The sequence below is a fragment of the Mixophyes fleayi genome, chromosome 6 (genome assembly GCF_038048845.1).
Source record: "Mixophyes fleayi isolate aMixFle1 chromosome 6, aMixFle1.hap1, whole genome shotgun sequence".
NCBI classification, from domain to species: Eukaryota; Metazoa; Chordata; class Amphibia; order Anura; family Limnodynastidae; genus Mixophyes; species Mixophyes fleayi.
The window spans coordinates 224,445,135-224,472,341 of NC_134407.1; the positions used below are offsets into that span (position 1 = coordinate 224,445,135).

The 27,207-nt window shown below is 42.3% G+C and overlaps 1 protein-coding gene and 1 pseudogene across 7 annotated transcripts in view; both read right to left on the reverse strand.

Moving 5' to 3' along the window:
- LOC142160094 (uncharacterized) overlaps positions 1–27,207 on the reverse strand; it is a 341,050-nt gene that overhangs the window by 278,269 nt on the left and 35,574 nt on the right. Inside the window, exons 1-4 of one of the 7 annotated variants that reach the window (XR_012693054.1) lie at positions 23,852–25,987; positions 23,640–23,737; positions 23,383–23,485; positions 9,958–13,045 (exon numbers count right to left, since the gene is read on the reverse strand). The exons of 2 other annotated variants lie outside the window; for them this stretch is intronic. Coding sequence is in view for 4 of the 5 variants with exons in the window: in XM_075215037.1 (XP_075071138.1) it covers positions 11,160–13,045; positions 23,383–23,485; positions 23,640–23,737; positions 23,852–23,885 (2,121 nt within the window). In the remaining variant the exon portion in view is untranslated. Of the gene's footprint in view, positions 1–8,159; positions 13,046–23,382; positions 23,486–23,639; positions 23,738–23,851; positions 25,988–27,207 lie in introns of those variants that run through there. 4 more of the 7 variants (XM_075215039.1, XM_075215037.1, XM_075215035.1 and 1 more) reach the window with 4 other exon arrangements.
- LOC142160090 (uncharacterized) overlaps positions 1–27,207 on the reverse strand; it is a 344,815-nt pseudogene that overhangs the window by 97,754 nt on the left and 219,854 nt on the right.

Consider the following 27,207-nt stretch of genomic DNA (forward strand, 5'->3'; position numbering starts at 1 on the left):
TATTAGGCAGCAAGGGACAAGCCCTTACTGTCGGTTATAGTTCCTGCTTCTGCTGACTAGCCTGCTCGTGTTCCTGGTTGCTGTACCTTTTTGGATTGATTCTTCGTTGCTGACCTTCTGCCCGATTCCTGACTCCGTTTTGATTGCCTGTGCCCTTTTGACCTCTTTACCTGGATTCCTACACTGTCAATTTGCCTGTGACCTCTGACTCCGGTTCGTGCCGTGGATATTCTGTTTGCTGCCGGCCTTGACCCTTGCCTGACCTCACTGTGCTATTTCTCCCATCTGCTATCGCTGGGTTCTCCCCAGTCTGCGCACAATTCACGACCCTCAGCTCCAGTGAAAACCAGACTTCTGAGCAGACTCCGGGTTTTGTGTTGCTGGCTGTGGGGGTTCCTAACATTAAGAGAGCTACAGTATGGAAATCTAGAGGTGGGAGAATCAACAACAAAGGGTTCTACAGATGTGATGGTTGTCTGGCTTGTAAATCAGTAAGAAGCAACCAGAGAAAAGTACAATCATTTAGGGTCAATGATGTGGGATACAAAATTAACCATTTTATAACATGTAACTCTAGTAATGCAATTTACCTGTAAGTGTGGTCTATTTTATGTTGGTAGAACAACACGCCCCCCTTAGGAGGAGCAGCTATATAAACATTTGCGTAATAATAAAATAGGATATGAGAATCATTCCTTATCCTTTCATTTTAAGATGAAACATAAATGTTCAATGGGAGGGCTTAAGAATTTTTTAGGCAAATAAATTGTTAATAAGGACTGGAAATACCGAGGCATAGAGAGCATCTACTAACAAAAAGAGAAATTGGGATTTTCAAGTTGAATTGTTTGTTGCCTCAGGCCCTCAACAAGGATTTTGAGCTAAAATGCTTTTTAGAATAAATCAATATATAATCATATTTACCTACCTATGCATATGTCTTCATTACGAGTCATAGGAACAATGTACAAGAAATATAAATGAATGTTCAATCTCCTTACAGCTAATCACTTTTTATTAAACATTTTTAGTGTAAACCAACAGGGAATGGATTTTAAACACACTATGATATATTTTAAAAATGGGACTCAGAATGAGGCTTGGAACTTGATACTGAAGCTGCTGACATCACACTGATCAGTCCAATAGGATTGGAATGAAGGAGGAGGCTTCTATTGAAGACGAGGCTTGGATCTCCTAACATTATGTTAGCTGCATTTCATCGGGAAGAAAAACATCAAACCGAGGCTTGAAACACATACAGGAAGCCACATGTAATCAGCGTTTTTCTATGATGTTTTGTTCTATGTTGTACTTTTTTATTATATAGCGATTCTATGTTTTTTATGAAATATATTTGCATTATAAAGATTACATTAGTTTGGACAAATATTCATTTATCTATAGGAACTTTATTCCTCTGTCAGATAACAAAGATTAGATTTACCTTATTTTTATAGATGTTTATATTAATGGAATTTTCCTTTTATATGAATTCAGATTAATTATGTATTAGAATGGCTGTTTTATATGTATATTTTTTAATAGGTTTCTACTCCAAGATAATTGATTGGTATGTTGTGACCTTTTGAATCATGTGACTGTAATGGGAAGTATAAATAGATCCCTGTGCACTATATTTCTACCTACCTTGAGAAAGACCCACACTTGGGCCGAAATGCGTTGGTAGGTGCAAGTTTTGTGCTACAGGTCCACCTGCTGAAAATACTTTGAGAGGAATTGGCGGTCACTCAATCCTGGGACCAAAACAGCATATTATGTGATGTGCCCGTTATCTTTCAATATCAGGTAGGAGTAACTGCACTCATTTTTCGTTTGCTTATAAACAGTATGCACATCTAGGGGTAAATGTATCAAGGTCCGATTTTTTCAGCATGTTAAAATCGCGGCAAATCACGGGTGATAACCCACGATTTTAGTTCAAAATTTCTCAAATGTATCAAGCTGAGATTTTTACCCTGATCTTCAAAATCGCTGGTCATCTCTGGTGCTTTACTGCGATGTAAAACATTCCCGTGTTAGCTAACTCTCCTGTGTTGTAGCAGCGTTTTCTATAAACACATCACTGTTACACTGCTTGTCATACAGCAGGAGCTCCGGTAGCTGTAAAAACTTGCGAGAACCACAAGTGCCAACATGCCCTGACACCCAGGGCTGGCTGGGACCTGTAGTTCCACAAAACAAAATGTTAAATAAACCACCAAACCCTTGTTAACACCACATACATTTAATAAAAATAATAAACCCACAATAAAGACAGTGTTAAGGTGTTATTTAAGGTTCAGGTTATAGTGTGTCATGTCTAGTATCATTTTAATCCCCTATTCATCAGCAGTTGTCCGGTTCTTATGACGAAGAGATCGCACATTGCATACTCTAGTTAGTGATGTTAGGGAATAAATACTTAAAGTTATACTGACTGTAATGTGTAAATAGACGACCTTAAACTGGTTTCTGGGCAGGAGAATCATCTGGAATGTTGACCCTCAGCCTTAGAGGGGGTTGTTTGAACTAGCCTATGACCTGTTTACACTGGACCCACCTGACAACCAACCCCAGGTTGTTCTGCGCTGGGCTGGATTCCCTAGGGAGTGGGGGTCTGCCGAAAAAAATGATCAGGCCCACCCTCTAGGGACACTCAGCCCGATGCTGAAAGCACTAGGGCTCTTCCTACACCCCTGGGCAGTGGGTATAGGGTAATAACGGTGATTATAGTAGAAAATAAATAAACAAATGCTATTTGGTTTGGTGGAACTATAAATCTCAGCCAGCCAGGGTGCCATAAATAGTGTGGGCATGCTGATACTTGTATAACTACAAGCACCAGCCCAGCATACCCATGGCAGCCAGGGCATATTGGCACTTGGACAGGGCATGTTGGCACTTGGAGAACCACAAGTGCCTACATGCCCTGAGACCATGTACTGGCTGGGACCTGTAGTTCCACAAAACAAAATGTTAAATAAACCACAACACCCTTGTTAAAACCACTAACATTTAATAAGAATAATAAACCCACAATAAAGACAGTAAACACCCTCATTTATACCATATATTTGTATTAAAAATAATAATCTATACTTACCACAGATGTTTTCATCTGTCGTCAGCAGCTTTTAATCCCAAAATGGCTGTCAACCAAGTCCCAAATAATTTTGTATCCAAAGTCCGGCTTGAAATGTCCAAAAAATATTTGGACCCTTGCCGCGTGTCCCCCTGCTATAGTGCCACCAGCCCCGGCTGGTTTGCCTAATGCTGGTTCCGTGAAAATCGGGGGGGACCCCACGCAAAATTTTTCCCTGATTTTCATTGAACCAGCAGTAGGCTGGCAACACTAAGGTTAATAGTGAATCGAGGGGGGCCCCGCTCTTTTTTTTTTTTTTTTACTTTGATCTATTTTTAACTGTTTTTACAGCTGCCGGAGTTCCGGCTCTATTGCAGAACAGTGTAACAGTGATGTGTTTATACAACACGCTGCTAGCAAGCAGCATGTTGTATCTGGCGTGTTTAATCACAGCTTCATACATTTGAGACTTGTATAGCCAGAGTGGCAAACAGTGGAGAGTTTGAGCTCTATCGATTTTGGAAATAGTGATTTTGACAGAAGCACAACTCTGGTGATTTTACATGAAATCTCAGCTTTATACATCTGCGACTTTCAACTCTCCCGAGAAAATCACTGGATTTGCAAAATTGGATCTTGATACATTTACCCCCTAGTGTTTTAATTAATACATTTGCCTATGAAATTTAATAAAAACATATTATACAAGATCATGTTTTTTCTATTATTTTTTACTTTGGTAAAACACCCTTGAGAACGTTTTCAGACACGTGGTACTAGTCTTGTTGAAGATTTAAAGAGATCCAGAGATACGTTTTACAAGCATATATCTAGTAAGTTTTATACCTAAAGAGAAACTTCACGATGAAGAGTGATTTGTTTGTGAAGGCACACTTACAAGTTTGTGTGGTGTACGTTTTCACACAAACAGGGACCAGCACACTGGAGAATTATGTGGATTCTGCTGTTTTTACCACTTTGTTGAATTATATATGACATTTTATCTTGTACAAATAGGATTGCACTATTATTTGTATGTTGTTGTTTTTTTTGTCTTTTACATGGTGTGGATCGCCTGTAAAAAAGTGGGAATGTTCCTACTCACGACAAAATATAAGTATTCTTATTCCTTATTAATGTATGTGAATAGGGTAGCGCTTGATTTGTTGTCCTATCTTCTCTTTGTATGCTATATTGTGCTTTATTGACTGATGTATGATCATTATAGGATTTTATCTAGCAGTAATCTTTTTGAAGCATACTAGTGAACTCAAACTTTATCTTTTGACTGAAGCAGCCCTGGTACATGTACTTGATGATCTTCTGAAACAAGAGACAGAGGTGAGTAATGGATCATAATCCTCCTGGACCTCTCTGCAGCATTTGATACTGGGGACCATGGGATATTATTAGAGCACATGAGAAATTTCTGTGGACTGGATGGTAGAGTCCTTAGCTGGTTCAAATCACTAGCAGGGTGTCTTTAGGTGTATACTCATCTGCACCTGTTGTATTTGCTCCGAGTACTAAAGGGGGGTATTCAATTGTTGCTTTTAACGCGCTAAAACAAAAAAAACGAGCGCTCGAAAAATATTAGTTTATACGGTAATATGAGCGTAAATACCGTTAATACGGTAGTTTACTCGCTGAATTTCAGGGAGCTGCGAGATTAAATTTAGCGAGTAATTATCGTATTAACGCTAATATTTTTAGAGCGCTCGTTTGAGAGCGTTAACGGCGACAATTGAATACCCCCCTAAGAATCCAATACCAACCCTAAATGGCTGTTTAGCTGAGCTCTAGGGGTGGATGAGTACCAGTATGCTGAGACTATATTCTTATAAAACAGAGATACTTATGATAGGAGCTCAATGGCAAATAACCAGACTGCAGCTGGGCCAACCAACTGGGCTTAAGCTTGGGGGTTTGGAGTTGCAAAACTCATCATGTGCAGAATCTCGGTGTTGTAGTTGATTGTGGTTTGACATTTAAACATAAGGTTTCAGCCATGATCAAATCCTTATCCTTTCATCTGAAGAACATAGCCAGCATCAAGCAGTTGGTTCCCTCAGAAGATATTCCTACACTTACACATGCATTTGTGTCCTCAGGCTTGGACTACTGCAATATACTCTAATTGGGTCAGGATTAATTAAAGAACTGCTACAAAATGCAGCAGCCAGGCTGTTACATAACCAGCCCTGTTCCTGCCACATAACAGCTGTTCTCCATTCCCTTCCCTGGCTGCCTGTAAGATGGCGAATCAGTTTCAAGGTGGACTTATTGACATTCAAAGCCCTACACAACCAGGACCTTGGGTACTAGAAGCCGCTTCTGATTTCCTATACTCCCTCTCACTCATTGCCATACACAGATGAAGGACTACTAACAGTTCCTAGTATCTCCAATACTTCATTTGGAGGACAAGGTTTTAGCTTTGTGGTTCCTACTCTCTGGAACTCACTGTCTCATACAGTCTATGAGGACCCCCCCTCAAGACACCTACAAAAACAGACTAATTACTTGTTTACATAATGCCCCTTGAGAAAGAATATAATATTTGACATTTTCCATTTCACACAAAATATCCATTTAGAAGAGCACTGGTTCCTATCCTCCCCCACTCTGCAAGATGCAGACATTTGTCTAGAGAGCTGAGGGCTAAATACATTTACATTTTAAAACAATTGGCTTCCAATCAGGTACATCAGCCCCTACCACAGACGTATTTGTAATCAGCTCTGTGAGTCGTCAGGTCTCTTTTCTTTTTGGATGAGGACTACACACAGACATCCAGGAACCTTTTCTCCCCATTTGCACATAGAAAAAGCGTAACATATATGGGCCCCTGGCTCTGATTTTGAACATGAGGAAAAAGACTTAAATATAAAACATTTGTACAGTGTTTATTGTTAGTGTTGTAATGGTAAATCTATAAATGATAGTTAGCAAAAAAGTTACAGCATGGAGGGCTGGTATCTTGGAGAGATCACATTTGGTCAGTAATGATGTGGGGTTTGGAGTTATGTTCTCTCGTTTGTAGAGATGTTTGTGGTTGTGATATTGTAATTACATTAAGTCATATTAGATGCAAGTCAGCAAAAAGTTTATTGTGTGAAAGAATATCTGTGTTGTTTAAGAATGCAAAAAGTAATTAGTTAAAATGGCTGACTGAGTCATAGGACATGTGGTCAAGCTTTTAAGAAGTGTTCGTTTGTAAGTAATTGAATAGTAAGATATAAGTTAAATAAAGTTAGTTTAAGGATAAGTTAAAGTGTTGGGAAATTCTTATTTGGAAAAATTGTATACATTGAAATACATTGTGTTTGACTGTGCCTATAATTGTGTAATCTGCCTTGCTGCCTCTCGCCCCTCCCGCCTGCATGTGTAATGGCCGCTAGTTAAACAGATGTGTGATAAGATAGAAAAGACTTATTTGCTTGCACATAGTTTGAATTGAATTAGTGAATGTTACTGGGATGTTTGTAGACATCTCCTCCCCTGTGAGACCAAAGGAAAATTAGTGGACAATGTATGATTGCTAAACAGTGATATATGTGATGGACATGTATTATTGTGTTGTCTTGGGTTACTGGAGATTTATTGCTTAAAATCTGGGCCTGTCGGTATGAAGGGCACATTGTTAGGAAAATGGCCACCATTGAGTCACATGCTGCTAACACATGTGCTTGTAACAAACCACGGTATGAGGGTGGCCATTTTAAGTAGTGACCGAGAAACCTTAGCAAGCAGCGACGTTGTATTGGCAAGATCTGTCTGTTCGATGACATTTATTGAAAGTAGAAGAGTATGCATTAAAATAGCATGTGTCAGGGGCCGTCCCCGCTGATGCTTCGTCAGCCGGGGAACGGACGCCCTCCTTCCTTCCGGCCGCAGCGCTGTTGCTAGGCAACAGACACGCTGCGGCTTCCGCCTCAGAGGCTTGTCGGGCGCATGCGCCCTGCCTCGTCCCGTTGGATCCCCGCCTACTGGCTCCTCCAATCATCCTCTAGCCTGTCCTATTTAAACCTGCCTCTGGCGCCAGAGTAACAGGTTCAATCCTAGTATCCTGGTTTTCCTGCTTCCTTGTTCCTTATTGTACTACCATTATTCTTGCTTTCCGTTGTGACCCGGCTTGGCGACCATCCTATTGTCTGTGTGACCCATATTGTACTTCGACCTCGGCTTGCTGACCACTCTTTCGGATTCTCCCTGGTACCGTACATTCCTGATTGGCTCGACCCGGACCGTCTGACCCTTCTACACTACACCGGCAACTGGCTAGTAGGACCGCGACCTGCGTACCCTGTGCAGCGAAGTCCAAACCTCCTTGCGGGGGTCCCTGGCGAACACCAGGGGTACATTAGACTCCGCACCTGCTAGTTCAGTGGCGCGAATACCGGTTAGTGTTCTGTTCCGTTATACTCCTCTGAAGGCCTGCGGCCTGACAGCATGTATGCAATTAGGATGGAGATAATGCAGCCAACATGAGAATTGTAATGAATTCTGAGATACACACATACACGCAGGTACATATACATAAGTAGCAAGAAAATAATAAGCTATTGTACCTACACACAAAATGTCATCTATTATATGTACCATGGGTAAGATTGTTATTGAAAAGATATTATTACACTATTGTACAAGTAAACATTATATTGCATACATATATATCTGTGTTGTGATTATGAATTCATAATATCTTGATACAGGAGATATTATATAGAGAAATCTGTGTGATACAATAAATTAGGTTTAAAGGACTGAAGTAGGAGCGTCATAAGAAAGAAAGTGTAAATGCGTATGGTGATGTAACAAGCGCATCCAGGAGCAGAAGAAGAAGATAGTGTGTGCAATTATGGTGTAAATACCGGTTATTTTTCACCTTCATTTAAAATAAAAACCAAAGAGACGCTAAGCTCTCTCTTCTGTACTTTGTTAATCCTTCATATCTTTATTTTGCACATATTTTATACAGCTGTTCTTACTGGTTATAAACATAAATATTATAAAGAAAATACCATGATTTTACATTATATTACAGTATAATAATTGATTGTCTGATCAAATATTGGAAAAATTAATAAAGTTTTATTCAGGTAAAAAAATATTGGCAATCAGCCTATCTGTGATGCAATATGACCAGCATAGATACAAAAGCTTTTAAAGATGAATGCTCTGGTTCCAAATCCAGAAGCACCTACATTTATTCTCTGTAACAGTTCCACAATTGTAATATACATGAGTTAGACAGAGAGTTTTGTCATTCGTCCAGAAGTGTCTCTCTCATCCTTCTGGATCTGTGATTGGTCACAGCAACTCTCTTTTCCAGGTATGAGATGTTACAGAAGACAAATAGAGGTTTTCACTAACACTGTGTCATTGTCAATTGCAGTTTCACTTTCTGTAGTAATGTTTTTCTGTTTTGTCCACCAGGCGATAAAACCTAAAGATCTTTTCCCGCAATTATATAATTGTTGATGACTTCTGATTTTAAGTAAGCATAGAGACACAAGTGGGCACACCAGGTGTAGCTCTTTTACTCATTATTTAATGACTAGGGGGACAACATTATTAACTTATGGGACAAATTTTATTTTTCATATTATGGGGAAAATATTATTTGATTGCTAATGAGGTCAATACTTATTATTTCAGATTATTTATTCTATAATTACTTTATGTGGGGAAGATCAGCTGTATATAACATATAGTGTGTGATACACTGGAGTGACCTCCATACTGTACCATATTATTGTATTGCTTTTTTTTTTTACATATATATCATGCAACATGAGTGATATTTTAAAGACACCTTATTGAGAAAAAGCATCCACCTTACAAGAAATAAATACTGGAGGAGTCTGTTTTTAGGGGAACTAGAGACACATATTGCACCTTATTTTACTTTTACATTTTTTGTATATAACGGAGTACAAGCTTCTGATCTTGCTATATTGTATTGCTGTATAAGTGTGGTGAAACTATGTATTGTACTTCTACAGGCAGCACAATCACAGAGAGCTTTGTTGTGTATGCTACTTTTTATAGTTCATTGATAAAACTGGTAGCTTAGTGGTCAGCAAACATCCAAGCAGGACAAGGGAACTCTCAAACAGGATACGATTTATTCCAGATCATTCTATATTGGGTGTGGAGTGTCACAAAGTAGGTCACAAGTCTGAGATGGGTAAAATGTGACAAGGATATGAAGTCCTTATTGCTGGAGAAGCAAATACAGGTAACAAGTGTCAGGAACTAGGTCTGTAGAATTGTCGGTAACTGCAGTAGGGTGACACAATAGACTAACTCACTCAATGATCTGGTCAAGACTGCTGAAAGAGACAGGGCTTTAAGGGTGGACCACAAGATAGAAATACTAGATTATTGCCAAACCAACATTGAGCACTTTGGACTCCGACACTCTTCCCTCCATATTTTATGCAAAATACACCCTTATCAGCCGTCTCCCTTCCGTCACTTCCCACCATCTTTTTTATCTAGTTTAAATAATCATACAAGAAACATGAAGTCGGGATGGTAATTACAGATTTTATAACCGTATTTGTGAATAGATCATAGAATACCACTTTGTGTCTAAAAAAGTATTGTACTGTTATTTCATATACTTATTCACTATATAAAGAATAAAAGGCATAGAAACAAAATAAAAACATACTGAACCTAAAATATTTAACATTTGTCAGGGTGCAAACTACAGTATACAATATATAAGGTTTTCTATAACAATAGTCATGAATGTACTGTAATAGAATGAGCGGGAAAGTATAAGACCCTAAAATATTCTAATGCCTAAGGTGTTTTTCAGTATTTTAAATTGCATTTTTTAGGTGCATTTAGTCTTATACCTTCCTTAAGCTATGTTGCCCAAGCGTCTATCTGAATATTGGGAGTAGAATGGAATATGAGAGAGGTTCTCACTATCTAAAAGGTACAAGACACCCGGCTGCTGAAAGTAGGTGAGGAATCTATTTCTTAGTAATGTTTTTCCAGGAAAACCCAACCAGAGATTTGCTGAATGCAATTTACCAACCAGAAAAAATGCAGAGAGCATTGAATTATACACAAATGTGCCTAATTATTGGCCTAGCACATACATAGGTGTTTACTCGCAATCCGCTTTTGGGAGCACATGGAGAAAACAACAAAAACTATGCTTCAAAAACCTGATATTTTAAGACCATCCTCCTCATATAAGGTATAAAATGCATCCCATTTAAATATATACAACTAGACTTGATCTCCATAACCTGTAATCATGTGCAAAATTCAAGTCCTTTTGCAGGATGAAAAAGGCCCTGCACGCACCTGCTAATATGAAAAGACCCCTGAACAAACACACTTTCCACCCTTTCAACCTCACTTAGACATCCAATAAATAAAATATAATTTTCACATGTGGGTGCTATATCAGTCTGCATCTTCTTAGCTCCTCCCATAGAGATTTGCAGCCCTGCATATGCAGGTTGACCATCCAACCTGCGCATATCCCTGTATAAATGAATAAGCTTGTAAGAAAATAGCCATGTACCCTAATAATTGCATCTGCACTGTGGGCACACATTTTTGTAGATTTCTAAATTATACTCAGTAAGTAGTCACATATTACTTGAATTATATAAAACCACCTTCAATTACAGAGAATGACCAAACATAATAAAACATTTCCAAAGATCAGACATTTTGGGGTAAAAGTATCAAACCATCTAAAAAAAAAAAGTGACTGTTATAGCAACCAATGAGATTCTAGCTATCATTTATCAAGTACGTTCTTCAAAATAATAGCTGATTGGTTTACCCCTATATCTCCAGCCCATTGTCAGGATTATATACACAGACACAGATATCTAATAAGAGAAAGGAAACGGAAATAAGTCCCGCAAGTAATGTTTTGAAGGCACACATTCCACCAATAACTGTGACTGATAATTCAATTCTAACATTTTAATATACTATGTGATTTGAAATACCCTCACAAACTAAGTGATGTTACTATATCGTTGAGTATACACACCATAAAAAAATTTATGGAGATTTTTATAGTTTTCACTTACAAATTAAAGGCTTTCACAACATTTGAATTGTGGCAAACCTGTTCCTTGTCTATTACTTTAAAGAAATGGTTTTCAGCTGTGACTTTTTTTTTTTGATGTGTAAAAAGAGCTGATTTACATGTAAAACATTTCCCACATTCAGAGCATGGAAATGGTTTCTCACCTGTGTGACTTCTCTGATGTTGGACAAGACGCGATTTATATGTAAAACATTTCCCACACTCAGAGCATGGAAACAGATTCTCACCTGTGTGAGTTCTCTGATGTTGAACAAGACACGATTTTTGTGTAAAACATTTCCCACACTCAGAGCAAGCAAATGGTTTCTCACCTGTGTGAGTTCTCTGATGTTTAACAAGACACGCTTTGTGTGTAAAACATTTCCCACATTCAGAGCATGGAAATGGTCTCTCACCTGTGTGAATTCTCTGATGTTTAACAAGTTGCGGTTTAAGTGTAAAACATTTCCCACATTCAGAGCATGGAAATGGTCTCTCACCTGTGTGAGTTCTCTGATGTTCAACAAAATATGATTTATATGTAAAACTTTTCTCACACTCAGAGCATTGAAAGGGATTCTGACCTGTGTGAGTTTTCTGATGCTTAACAAGACCCGAATTATCTGTAAAACATTTCCCACACTCAGTGCATGGAAATGCTCTCTCACCTGTGTGAGTTGTCTGATGTTTAACAAGACCCGATTTATATCTAAAACATTTCTCACACTCAGAGCATGGAAATGGTTTTTCACCTGTGTGAATTCTCTGATGTAGAACAAGAAAAGATTTATATGTAAAACATTTCTCACACTCAGTGCATGGAAATGCTTTCTCACCTGTGTGAATTGTCTGATGTTTAACAAGACCCGATTTCTGTTTAAAACACTTCCCACACTCAGAGCATGGAAATGGTTTCTCACCTGTGTGAGTTCTCTGATGTTGAACAAGAATCGATTTATGTGTAAAACATTTACCACACTCAGAGCATGGAAATCGTTTCTCACCTATGTGAATTCTCTGATGATTAACAAGACCTGATTTCTGTTTAAAACATTTCTCACACTCAGTGCATGGAAATGGTTTCTCACCTGTGTGAACTCTGTGATGTTCAACAAGACGCGATTTATATGTAAAACATTTTCCACACTCAGAGCATGGAAATGCTCTCTCACCTGTGTGACCTCTCTGATGTTCGACAAGACTCGATTTAAGTATAAAACATTTCCCACATTCAGTGCATGGAAATGGTTTCTCATCTATGTGAGTTCTCTGATGATTTACAAGACCCGATTTCTGTTTAAAACATTTCCCACACTCAGAGCATGGAAATGATTTCTCAACTGTGTGAGATCTCTGATGTTCAACAAGACGCGATTTATATGTAAAATATTTCCCACACTCAGAGCATGAAAATGCATTTTCACCTGTGTGAGTTCTCCGATGTTGAACAAGACTCGATTTATATGTAAAACATTTCCCACACTCAGAGCATGGAAATGGTTTGTCACCTGTGTGAGTTCCCTGATGTCGAACAAGACTCGATTTATATGTAAAACATTTCCCACACTCAGAGCATAGAAATGATTTGTCACCTCTGTGAGTTCTCTGATGTCTAACAAAGACAGAATGATGTAAAAAACGTTTTCCACATTTACAACACAGAAAGCCTGTATGAGTTGTACTACGTGTAAGAATATCTGAGTTATCAGTAGAACATCCCTTACGGGGATCAGATGATATATTTGCACTATGAACTACTGGATGTATATTTAGGCTAATGGCTTTTTTTCCTGTAGAAACTTGTATCATGTTATCTTCAATTTTAAAATCTGGAGACAAAATGAGATGTCCCTCTGAGATATTGCTGCTTTGGAGTCCATCTGCTAAAAATAAAATAAATGTATTCAAATAGATGTCTTGTTTGTACATAGAGTAGAATTAATTCATAGTAGTGAGCTCTGGATGTTCAGTTGTTTAATTACAATTTGCAAATATTATTGTCTTTTATTTATGAGGCGCCACAAAGAGTCTGCAGTGCCGTACAAGGGCATGGGATAACAGTACAGGGGAATGATACATGGCATACAGGGTAGTACAGAAACAAAGTGCAGTAAAAGCAAAGTGAAATAAGTATAAACAAAGTGCAATAAGTATAAATAATTACAAACCTAGCAGAGAAAGGTGCACAGGGCAAAGAGGTTAAAGTGACTTCCAGTGTACAGATAAAGAGGGAAGTGAAGGAGGGAGGTGGGGAGTGAAAAAGGGGTTGCACCAGTGTCCAGTAAAGTGGGCACCACTTACAGGATCTAGGCAGAGATAGAGAAGAGGAGGCACTAAAGAAGAGGAATGATGGGGACAGGAGTCAAGTGACAAAATGGAGAGAAGAGGTAGAGGGCTAAAGGCAAAGGTAAACAGGAGGACATGAGAAAAGAGGGCCCTGCACAAGGGAGTTTATAATCTAAAGGTGAGGGGAGACTGACAGGAGACAAGGTGGCGAGATGTGGTGAGGGTCGAGAATCATGTGGATAAAGAATAACAGGAGTAATTAGGAGTAAGAGGAGCTAGGTACAGAAAAGTTAGTATACAAAGAAAGAGGGATGTGAGAGAGCAGGGTTAGAGTGGGGAGAGTAGGCTAACCTGAACAGATGGGTTTTGAGGGAGCTTTTAAAGTTTGACAGGCTAGGAGACAGCCTGATGGAACGGGAGAGATTGTACCAGAAAAGGGGGGCAGCACTGGAGAAGTCTTAAATGCGGGAATGAGAGGTGGAGACCAGATGGGAAGTGAGACGGCGGTCGTTAGAAGACCGCAGTGGGCGAGAAGGAGTATGAGTGGAGATGAGGACAGAGCAGTAGAGTTGAATAGGAAATAGCAACTCAGAATGATGATGGCATAGAGCGAAGGAGAGCATCAGGACACAGTAGGAGAATGAAGCAGGGCACAAATGGGTGTGACGAAACAAGTTTGATAACAAGCCTGTCCCTCGTTTCTCACAATATGTGGATTATAACATGTACTTTTTATAGCCCTGGTTTTGTTCCGCAGCTCACCAGAGTACAACTACAGTGTCTAACTACATATGGATAAGGGTACATTGTAGCTCATTGTAAATATGTATATTGTTTATTGAATATTGTTGATATTACAGTGAAGCTGTTATTCATTGTTCTTAAAGTGTAGCCAGGTGGGTTATGGCTATCAGGTTCCAGGACACAGGTGAAAAGGCTGTAGCTACATTCATTCTCCCCCTCCTTTCTCTACAGGAAGCATTGAACAGCTGGGGACCCTGTGACCTCACAAAGTAGTGTAAGGGGCTAATTATCTTATACCTAATATTTGGAGGTGGGGAAGGCCAATTAGTACCCATTGTCCACAGGACTGCCTAAAATGGCATTCTATCTGGGAAACCGCATGGGGAGCCACTGTGGAATAACAGCTTATCTCCACTCCCCCTACAACCCCCTAGTCCAGCACTCACCAATGTTTAGGAAGGGGAGACCCAAGAGTTTGCCCAAGGAGGGGAAAACACTGTGAAAATTTGACCCTAGATATAAGGAGCCACTCCAGGGGGGAGGTGATACAAATACATTAAGGGTCAATACACAGAACTTTCATAGGAACTTTTTACCCCAAGGACTATACACAGAACACACTGTCACCCCCTAAGATTAGATGAGAGAAAGTCTCACAACCAGAAAAGGAAGGGGTTCTGTAAACTAAGGGCACTCAAGATATGGAATTCACTGCCAGGGAAGGTTGTGATGGCAAATTCAATAGATATGTTTAAGAAAGGGTTAGAGACATTTTTAGCGGAAAAGTGTATCCAGGGATGTGACCATTAATTAAAATGAGGGATAGTAGTGGATATAGTGAAAATATTGGACTGCAATATTGGTCTGGGGGGATTTTTCACAATTGAAACAGATTGGCAGTAGCTTAATCTGGATCAATTTCAAATATAAGTGAGTGATCACAGGAGTTCCAAAATAGGTTGAACTTGATGGACTGGTGTTTTTTTTTCAACCTCATCAACTATGTTATGTTACTATAATCATTCTGAGAATTGATGTCTGGAAGCTGCAGGGTGGCTGGTTTTTGAGTTGCCATTCTCTAACAGTGGAATATCGATCCATGGGTCATTGTAACAGGATGGACTGCCTATGCCACCCTGTCTGTTGCTGCTGGGAACCGGCTGGGCTTACTTTGCCACCGTTCCCTTTCGTTATCCCAAACACGCCCTCTCACCGCAGTAGGAGGGGCTTACAAATGCTGCCACCACTGGACTCCTTTACCGGCATCCAGTACCGGGTTTCTTCTGGGTAACTGATGCTGTGAGTGTATCCCGTTACTGGTGTACCTGGGCTGGTACTCCTGATCTCTTCCAATGGATCAGGGTTGCTGTGGATGGACCCCCCCTGGCCTATCACACTGACTAAAGCTGTTGGGTAGCGGCAAAGCGGTGGTACTAGATGCTGGGTCCAAACCTCAGAAACAGCCGGGAACAGATTAGATTTTGGGTCTAATCTGTAGGTCACAGTATTTTCAACATGGAAGATGCTCTCAAGCAGGTCTTTGAAGCAAGTGATGTTTATTTCCAGTCACACTGATTGAAGGTATCAGTGTTCAGGTCAGATGGAATCAGAAGAAGAATTTCCAATAGAAGACAGTGCTTTTCGTACTGATTTGAACACAGCCTCAGAGGCTCAGGATGCAATTTGTTTACCCAAACATGGATTTACATGCAATGCAAAGTTAACAATAATTACACTTCTCTGTTATGTGCTAAAACTTGATGCTTGCATTATCTGAGATGCAGTCACGCCAGACAGCGGCCCTGCTGGGTATAGAGGCTAAACAGGCGTTTGTCACTTTACATAATGACTTAGTTAACATTTCCTGCTATCAGCAAATAGACTTCCTCTAGCAAAGTTACAAACCCAAACAATGACACTTGCATACAAAACACATCCCAATGTAACACGATAAATGCATTTCAAATTATACATTGGTGCCTGCACCTCTGATTGAAATACATTTCTACAATAAATTATTTCTACATGATCCAGTCACAATTAAGTTATCAGTGATCCAGTCACACTCCTCCCCCCTTGTCCATGCGGGCAATGTCCCTACGATTTGGATCCTGGTCCACAGTTCTGAGGGTTACCGGGAGTGACCCGGAGGATCCGGCTCTTCCTGCCCAGACATTCCATCCGCATTGCTGTGATCCTTTCCTTGCTTGTGAATTATGTCCAAGTCATAAATTTGAAGAGCAAGGCTCCAGCGCAACAAATGGTCATTTTCATGAGGTGTGTTGTAGCCACTTTAAAGGATTATGATCAGTCACCACAGTAAAATGTCGTCCATACAAATAAGGTAGAAGTTTTTTCACTGCCCACACAATGGCCAAACATTCCTTCTCAATTGTGGAATACCCCAGCTTCCGGCATAGCAGTTTTCTGCTCAAATAGGCCACAGGGTGCTCCTGCCCATCTGGCCCCACCTGACTAAGTACTGCTCCCAGTCCATACTGTGACGCATCAGTTTGCATAATAAAGTCCTTGTCATAATAGGGCACCAACAGTACTGGAGCATGAACCAGGGCTTCCTTTAATGACTGAAATACCAGCTCACAAGCGGGTGTCCAGTCAACTACTTTGGGGAGTTTCTTCTTAGTGAGATCTGTCAAGGGCTTCGCTACAATACTAAAGTTTGGGACAGAACGTCTGTAGCCCCCTGCAGTCCTTAAGAATTCCAGTACATGTAACTGGGTCGTGGCCTGGGGCCAGTCTTGGATTGTCTCTACCTTAGCTGGATCTTTCCCAACCCTACCTCCCTCCACACGATGACCCAGGTACTGTACCTTTGACATCACCATCTGGCACTTCTCTGCCCTAACAGTCAGACATGCTGTTGGGAAACAAGGTATTAATACCACCTTAACCTGTCTGCATCTCGTTTCTCACAAACTGCAGACTATAAAAACATGTAATTTTTCTAGCCCTCTGGTTCCCCATATTTGTCAGTCATATTTAAGCTTGTGTATTCTATTTTGAAAGTAGTTAGAATGTCTGCCAGCATGTATTGTTATCTTGCAGACTAGTCCATTGCTTCAGCCTAGGCAAAGATTATGTCCATCAGTCCTGTATGAATACACATCACACCAGTGGGTCTCTTGTCTTTGTTTAGCTGTGGGTCTGTGTCTGCTAACATAAGGAAAAGGCCCACAGACAGAGCTCTATGTTTAATTACAGAGGACTGCATTGTGTATTAAAATGTAAATGTGTCTGGATTGTGATTTCTCCTTTTTTAACAAACTCTACTGTATAGCAACAGAACAATAACTGTCCCTAATTAAATCAGTAGTGACTCATCTGCTATCCCTTTGTCTGTATGTTTACCTGTGAAAAGGTAAACACAGAAAAGGACCAATCAGGCAGGTCCTTAAACTCCTAAGGAGGTAATTTATGCCTTTAAAAACCAGCTCCAGAAAACAGCAAATTGGCATTTACTACCAAGTGATAGCTGAAGTCAGGCTGGCGTTGAGATATAAATCTCTGCCCCTGACAAGAAAGGGACAATCGGTCCCTGGAGTACTGCCGTTGCCCTAATCTACCTCTTTAGGTCTTGAGGAGCTGTATGTCCGCTGAAAGCGGAGTGACAGTGACTCAAGGCCGCTATCTTTGCTGGTACATTAAAGGAGAAAGGGGGATAAGCTTGGATTGATAGACAGCAGTCCCTGAAAGTGAAAAGGATACTGGTGAGTTGTTTTCATTATACCCTGTATGTTGTCTGTGCCAGACTGTAGTGTTATTTGTTGCAAGTTATTATTTAAATATGTTTATTGCTGTTTTGCGCTACCATTTTGTTAAATAAACTTATTTGTTTTATTTCGGATATTTGCCTGGGTGATTTTGAACCTTGGGCACGTACCGAGTAGGCCAGCTGTGCGGTGCAGAAGGTTACGTTAAACCCGGTATCCTCACACATGCCCACACAATCTTCCCTAACACTAGCCCTATTGGCTCCAGATTACTGAAAATGGAAATGTATTCTAGGTAACCCTGAACTCTGTCCAACTCATCTACATAAGCGTTAATTCAGGACAAGAGGTAGGTGTCAGACATGGGCACATTATTCAACTGGCGGTAGTATACACAAAACCGCGTTGCCTTATCATTCATGGGAACCAATAGACCGGAGGAAACAGATGGACTGCACAATAGCTGGATCACACCTAGCTCATGCAGCCCTAACATCTTCCTGTATAGACTCTCCTTGACTGCTCATCTAACTGCTCACCCCGGCCCCCTTCCTCTACACCATCTTCCCCTCTGACATCCGCGGGGAGGTCAGGTAATGGTCACTTCCTAGTTCCTCAGCTGGTAAGCAGCAAACCGCTGCTACTGACTCCACACGTTCATGGTATGCCTTCAGTATTTTTACGTGGAAGGTCTGCTGCCACCTACCTTTGCTATCAAATGACGCCACGTAGGTGATGTCACTCAGGAGGTTTGAGACCATGTACTGTCCAACCCAGGCAGCCAAGAATTTGTTCTGACACATGGGCATCAGAACAAGGACCTTCTGCCCTACCTCAAACACTCTGGCACACATGCCCTGATCATACCAAGTCTTCTAGTTTGCCTGCGCGAGCCCCATGAGATTCTCTAACCGATCTCTGAGCTTCAACACATACTCCACCACAGAGATATCCTGGGTGGGTAGCTCCCCTTCCCAAAACTCCCGGGACAGGTCAAGAGGTCCACGGACTCTGCGGCAATATAGTAGCTCAAAAGGGGAGAAACTAGTAGACTCCTGTGGCACCTTCAGATAAGCAAACAGGAGGTGTGGCAGGTAGCATTCCCAGTCCCCCTTATCCGAAGTTAAAAATGCCCGTAGCATGTACTTCAGAGTGCCATTGAACCGCTCGCACAGTCCGTTAGTCTGGGGATGGTAGGGGCAGTACAGTGTTGTCCCACTCCGCACTTTGCTCAGAGACACTGAACCAATTCACTTGTGAACTGTGTCCATTGATTGGTTAGGATCTCACTAGGATACCCTACTCTGCTAAATACTCCTAGCAGCGCGTCCGCTAACTTTTCCACAGTTATGGAGGACAGAGCTACAGCCTCTGGATACCGGGTAGCGTAGTCCACCACGGTGAGGATGTACTTCTTCCCTGATCTACTGGGCACAGGCAGGGGACCTACTATGTCCACAGCCACTCGCTGAAAAGGTTCCCCAATTATTGGCAAGGACCTGAGGGGAGCACGGGCACTTGGGCATCCGAGATGCTGACACACATCACAGAACTTACAGTAGGCCCGGACATCATACACATTGCAAGCCAGAAAAAGTTCTGTGTCAGGCGCTTAAGTGTTCGGTCTCTTCCCTGGTGTCCCACCATAGGGATTTCATGGGCAACTGACAAAAGTTTAGAGAGAAAGCCCCGTGGTACCATCAGTTGAACTTGTTCCCGGACTGATCTATCCCCATCTACCTTCCTAGCTAAATGGTACAACAACCCTTTATGCCAGGTCGCATTACCCACCTCCAACGCAGGGGCTGCTGCCAGCCTGGCACTTCTTGCCTTCCAGTGAGGGATCAGAGAGCTGCGCTGCCCTGAACTCTTCCCTGCGGCCACCACTATCGTCTAAGTCAGGATACGCTGCAGGGGGTTCTATGTTGGGGTGACTAGGGTCAGTCAAAGTGGGGTCAGTCAAAGGGGGTCACTGTGGTCTACTATACTCACCGCTGGAGCTGGCAAACTGCTAGGGACACGAGCATCCCCGGGACCCCCCACAAGATCATGTTGGCAAGAGACAACATCCTCTGCGTTGGTAGAGGACGTAGTCTTTCCAGAGACAAAGAGCTGTCTGTTTCGTGAAGAAAAAGCAGCTGCGTTTTCCTCTGGGCTGGGTTGTGCAGGTGTAGATCCTGAAGACTGTAGCTTAGCAGCTTGGCTCCGGGTAATAGAGTTGAGAAATGCGGTTACAATTCCACCCCCAACATCGTTTCCCAAGATCACATCAGTTGGGAGGCCATCCATAACAGCAACATCTCGCAACTCCTGGCCATCTCCCCAGTCCAGATACACCCTTACTACAGGCACTTCTTTCTCCAGTCCATCTGCCACAGTAACTTTGGCAGTGAGATCCTGCAATACTGCAGCAGGATCAATAAGATGGGGACTCACAACAGTAATTGAGGCCCCTGAGTCTCTCAGTCCTTCATCCTGCAGGGGTCCCACTTGGACGGGCTACAGGTTCCTCCACATGTTTTTGGGGGGACGTTTGGACACACAGGTGACTCTCCGCTGAGTCACCTTCAGATACACCACACTCCATTGGGCTGGGAGGGGTGGAAACAGTGTCTACTGGCTCACCTTCGCCAGTTAAGTAAGTCAGCCGGGCCCCAGGACTCGGATTGGGGCACAAGTCTGGGGTGCTGGGGCTTTGAGACAGTCCCATCCCTAAATGACTGGTTTTCCCGCAGTTTTAGCACTTCGTCTCCAGCCTGGGCTCCGGTGGTCTCTTATGACTCCCAGGGACAGGATGGGGCGGAGGCTGGCGAATGGTACCCGAGCGTTAGGTACTTGCTTTTGGGGGTGAGAAGAGGGGAATCCCCCTGATTGTACAGTACGTTGGTCCTGGCTGTGAGCCTCGCGCTTCTGCAAGTGTGGCCTCACTGCCACATACTGATCCGCCAACCCACTTCATGGCTGACTCCCGCAGCAGGTTGGCAAACTCCTTATGAGCGGCGTGGAGGTGCTTTGTAAGGTCCCGGAAATTCAGAAGATAGGTCTCTGGGGTATTAGTGTACCGTTTAAGGAGTGCCCTTTTCACTTTATCATAGTCCGCACAGTCCTCTGTGGGCACCCCACGGTAGGCCTCCACTGCACGTCCTTGCAGTGTGGGCACCAGATACTTAACCCATTCCTCTCTGGGTACAGCTGATAGCCTGTAAGTGCTAATCAATATTACCAACACAGTCCTCAATTTTAGGGCAAGGTAGAGATGACAGTCCTGATCCCCTAGGGGGCGCCTCCCCCCTAGACTGCATTGCTTTTGCCCTTCCCTTTTGGCACCATGCCACAATGACATGTGCCCGCTCAGCTGCAGATGCATTGTCCCCTAAGGCCGCCAGCTGGATCTTTAGCCTGGCAGCCCTGCGCTCGTCATAGGACAGAGGGGCTGGTTGAGCGGGTGCAGTCTGCTGGGTAGAAGTTGCTGCAGGCTGTTGAGAAGGAATCTCTGCTGTCTGGGCTACCTAGCTTCCGGTCGTCAACTGGGCCGCCGTCGCCATAATTTTCCTCCATCTGGGTACCATGCAGTCGGTGCCATTCCCTCAGCGCCTCTCCCATCTCTGCCCTGTTTGGCAAATGGCTAATGTCAATGCCCTTGGCACTGCACAGAGTCTCGAGGTCCGCCCTGGACATGTCGGTGTAATCAGACATCCTGTGCGTTCTCCTGGCTGCAGTTATTCCTCTCCTAAATAACTTGGCTCTCCCGACTGGTGCACGAAAAACCGCCTGCGGTTATCCCACCGCTTGCCACCAGAAATCTGTGACAGGATGGACCGCCTATGCCACCCTGTCTGCTGTTGTTGGGAACCAGCTGGGCTTACTTTGCCACCGTTCCTTTTCGTTGTCCCAAACGCGCCCTCTCACCGCAGTAGGAGGGGTTTATGCTGCTGCCACCACTGGACTCCTTTACGGCATCCATAACAGCGTTCCTTCTGGGTAACTGTCGCTGCTAGTGTACCCCTTTACTGGTGTACCTGGGCTGGTACTCCTGACCTTTTCTATGGATCAGGGTTGCTGTGGATGGAACCTCCCTAGCCTATCACACTGGCCAGAGCTGCTGGGTAGCGGCAGAGCGGTGCTACTGGATGCTGGGTCCAAACCTCAAAAACAGCCGGGAACGGATTAGATTTTGGGTCTAATCTGTAGGTCACAGGATTTTCAGCATGGAAGATGTTCTCAAGCAGGTCTTTGAAGCAAGTGATGTTTATTTGAAGTCACACTGATTGAAGGTATCAGTGCTCAGGTCAGATGGAATCAGAAGAACAATGTCCAATAGAAGACAGTGCTTTTTATAATGATTTGGACACAGCCTCACGGGCTTTTTTTAGAATCAGGATGCAATTTGTTTACCAAAAGATGGATTTACATGCAATGCAAAGCTAACAAAATATTTACATTTCTCAGTTATGTGCTAAAACTTAATGCTTGCATTATCTGAGATGCAGCCACGCCAGACAGCCAGGCAGCGGCCCCCTGCTGGATATACAGGCTAAACAGGTGTTTGTCACTTCACATAAAGACTTATTTAACATTTCCTGCTATCAGCAAATAGACTTCCTCTACCGAAGTTATAAAACCCAAACAATGACAATTGCATACAAAACACATCCCAATGTCACACGATAAGTGCATTTCAAATTATACATTGGTGCCTGCACCTCTGATTTAAATACATTTCTACAATAAATTATTTCTACATGATCCAGCCACAATTAAGTTATTTATCAGTGATCCAGTCACAGTCATCAAGTCAGGACAGCCAGGTGACTATAACTCCTTAAGCTAGTGGAGTAAGGGACAGCTGATGTGGTAAACCTGACTGGTATTTATTTACTGGTTGTATATAATAATAATAATATTGTAGCAATTGTTTTTATTACAATAAAATGTATTGTTTTACTTACTAACTGCATTTGCCTGAGTTACTACTTGAACCTTAGAAGTTACTGGGTAGGCTTCCCTGGCATAGTAAGGCACCACTGGGTGGCCAGCTAGTGTAACGTGGGTAGATTTGGGAAAGTAGTGTGTTCACAGTGGGCAACAACAAAAGTGGAACAAAACATCGGGCAGAGCAGGATACAGAGACAGATCAGAAGATGAAGAGCAACAAAACATAGTATTCAAGTATAGAGATTTGAGGGAAATTATGGTGCAATGACGAGTGTGCGGTAATAGTTCTATATGAGAAAGAGTTTGTCTGAAGTGTTTGATGTGATGGGGGTGATTTCTTAGGGGAGACTGATCAGATCTCTTGGATGGTAGCACACATTGAAATGTCCTTACTCCCCCAATGATCAGATCATTTTTCCACATTAGTTTGTACTGACAGAGGAGGGTGTAGAATAAGTGATTGTTGTAGTGACTGAACAAGGAGAATATGTGACTCTTTTCTGTAATAAGCGTTTATTACTCACCTGTGCGGATATCTGTAGGGATTTCCTCCTCCTTACACTGCTGGTCACCCCTCACATTTGTCTCTTCTTCTCCCTCTACCTTAATATTTCTCAGATCTTCACCCTAAATAACCCATAAAACAATACTTACGTTATGCCTGATTTCATTAATTGAGATTAAACAGTAGAACATAAGTATACAAGACACATACAGCTGCTCAACAGATCATAAACTGAAAAGGATTTGGTATTTTGGTAGGACCCTAAATTCCATCTACCTGATACTCTTGTGGGATACTGTGATTTTCCTCTGTACAATCCTGTGAATAAAGAGGACGAGGACATCTCTCTGGGGAATTTATGTTACTGGATCCATCTGTAGGAGACACATGACTGAATACATTGTTTATAGGTGATGATCAGATGATGTTTGTATCTAGGTGGCCTTCAAAAAGCTTTTCCCTTTACAATAAATCAAAGTCTCCCTTACCTAGTGATGTGATGGTCCAGTGATTCTCCATCATTACCTTCTTACAAAGACCCCATAGCTCCTATAAATTATCCCACTCCTGCATGGAGTAATAGACATATTCACATCTTATAGCAATGGGACATAATTATACAGACATCATCCAGACACATCCCCTGGTGTTACTGTATAATGTCCCATTCCCAGTAGTCACCTCTCCAGTCAGCAGCTGAATGATCTTGTTGTTGAGCTCCAGGATCTTCTGGTCATTGCTTCGCTCACGTATCAGTGAGCAAAATGAAGGCACCGTAATAGGGCTCTGGGTTCTGCTAAATCCTTCTGACACACGGGGACGTCACAGTCACTAGATGTTATCTTCACTATTGTGCAATCCTGTGTATGAACAGAGACATCAATAAAAAGGTAGATAGAACTCAATCTATTTGGAGTTATTTTTTACGGGTTACATGTGAAAACATACAAGGGTCTATTTTGCAAGAACAATCCCTATCCTATAGGTAACCATTTCTTTAGACACTCTCTAGTAAAGTGTATATAACTCTTCTGCAGCTCCTGACATCTTCGGTTGGTGGGCCGTTCCAAGTCTCCTGACTACAGCGGCACCCAAAAATCATCATTTAACAGAGAAGTGCAAAAAGTGAAATGACGTGGCGTTGGGGGATGGACGAAAACAGAGGAATCTGTACGGCCGCACATAGAAAATGGCAGAACAAAGTATTATATACACTCTACGTGACAGTGCGTATAGGGCACAGTTACAGATAGAGCAGGGGTTGTATTTGTTATATATCTTCAATTTCAATTGTAAATATTAAATACAATTAACACTATAAAATAAGCTGTAAACTCCAAACTCTTACAAATGTACTAAAAACAACATACTATGGTCAATGTAATATAACCCAACTTTTATGAATTTGGGACAGATACATTTATCTCAGACGGTCTACCTGCTGCTCATTACAGCTGTGCAAATAAGAAGACGGACACCATTATATCACAGGTAGACGTTAGTCTGCTGCTAGAAATCTTTTTTGTTCTTCAGCCACCCGACCTCAAAACAAACTGATCAGACATCTAATTGCATCAGCCACCAGACAGCTAGGTGTGTCCATATCCCCCTCACAACAAGCGGTATTAACAGAGTGTAACATATTTACTGTTTATGACTTATTTCAATAAATATTCTGCCAAATCGTTCTGCAAAGTTTTGGAACCCCAGATGTCTCGTCATAACTTGGGACTCCCATTCTCACCATAACAACTCTGGTGGTCCAACTCTTCCAATCTCCCTTTAAATACAGGAGCAATGCTGTGTGCACTACTGTTAGGAGCATGCAGCTCCCCCTTCATGAGAAGAGCAGTGTGAAGTGGGACATACCTCCCAACTGTCCCTGTAGTCAGGACAAGGTCCTGACTGAGTGGGTCAGTCCCCAGACTTAGGACTGCCCCACCAGAATCAGGACAGTTGGCAGACAGTCCTGCTCTCTCCTACCTGTTCTTCCTGCTTTCAACACTTGTTGCTGCTGCTCGTGTCCTAAGCTCAGTTGTGCTTGTCTGGATCCTGGAATGTTGGTTCCCTGTTTGGAAATAGAATAGGTACATGAGATATAGAAATACCAGCAATGAGTAGACACAGTAGGCCTCCCTGCCTCTATGCAGTCCGTCATTAAATCAAAACAACTCATGTTTTATTATTAGTGCCCCTTTCTTGTAACCATCCCGACAGTAAAATAATTTTATTCACCTTTAATAAAAAGACCCATTTCCCTCAAACAACCCCAACATTAATTGTAATCACATTTAATAAATAAACCTATTTCCTACCATACATTAAATAACTGGCATTCACTTTTAAAAAATAGCAATCCTTTTTCCAAAACTCTGCCGAACATTTAATTAATAGTGCCGAAACCACCCCAACATTAAACTGATCATCCCACCCTACATTAATAGGTCTGTACCAACCCCACTATTAAATTAAATTGCCCCACCAACACCCCAGAAACAAATAACACACAAAAATTAGCCACTACCTACCTCCAGCGCCATCACACACACACACACACTACATTGCCACAAGCCCCCCGTGCTATCACACACACACTACATTGCCACAAGCCCCCCGTGCTATCACACACACACTACATTGCCGTAAGCCCCCCGTGCCATCACACACACACTACATTGCCGTAAGCCCCCTGTGCTATCACACACACACACACTACATTGTCACAAGCCCCCTGTGCCATCACACACACACTTCATTGCCACAAGCCCCCAAAGTCATCACACACTACATTGCCACAAGCCCGCTGTGCCATCACACACACACCACATTGCCAAGAGCCCGCTGTGCCATCACACACACACCACATTGCCACGAGCCCCCTGTGCCATCACACACACCACATTGCCACAAGCCCCCTGTGCCATCACACACACACACCACATTGCCACAAGCCCCCTGTGCCATCACACACTCTACACTGCCATAAGGCCCCTAGTCAACACACAGACACACAACAGTGACACCAGCCCCCCCCTTTCTGCCCTCACACACAACACTGACATCAGCTCCCCCTGCTGACCTCACACACAACACCGACACCAGCCCCCCCCCCCTGCTGCCCTCATACACAACACTGACATAAGCACCCCTCACTTACCTTTAGGTGCCCTTCTGCTGCAACGCTCCTCGCTGCTCAGACAGGAAGTGAAGTGAGTACTTCCTGTCTGAGGCCAATCAGCAACAGGCAGCAACATGATTGGCTGCCTGTTGCTGCCACTGACCACCAATGACTTGATCGTCTGTTTTGGCCATCTTCAACTTCTTTAGTAACATAGTAACATAGTTGATGAGGTTGAAAAAAGACACCAGTCCATCAAGTTCAACCTATTTTGGATCCTGCACTTATATTTGAAATTAATCCAGAGTAGGCAACCGCCCATCTGTTTCAATTTTGAAAATCCCCCCAGACTCAATATTGCAATCCAATTTTTACCCTATATCCACTACTATCCTTTATTTTAAATTAACGGTCGTATCCCTGGATACACCTTTCCGCTAAAAATTTGTCTAACCCTTTCTTAAACATATCTATTGAATCTGCCATCACAACCTTCCCTGGCAATGAATTCCATATCTTGACTGCCCTTACTGTAAAGAACCCCTTCCTTTGCTGGTTGTGAAATTTCCTCTCCTCTAACCTTAGGGGATGACCACGTGTCCTGTGTATGGTCCTTGGGGTAAAAAGTTCCCATGAAAGCTCTCTGTATTGACCCCTAATGTATTTGTACATAGTAATCATATCTCCCCTTAGACGCCTCTTTTCTAAAGTAAACATGCCTAAACT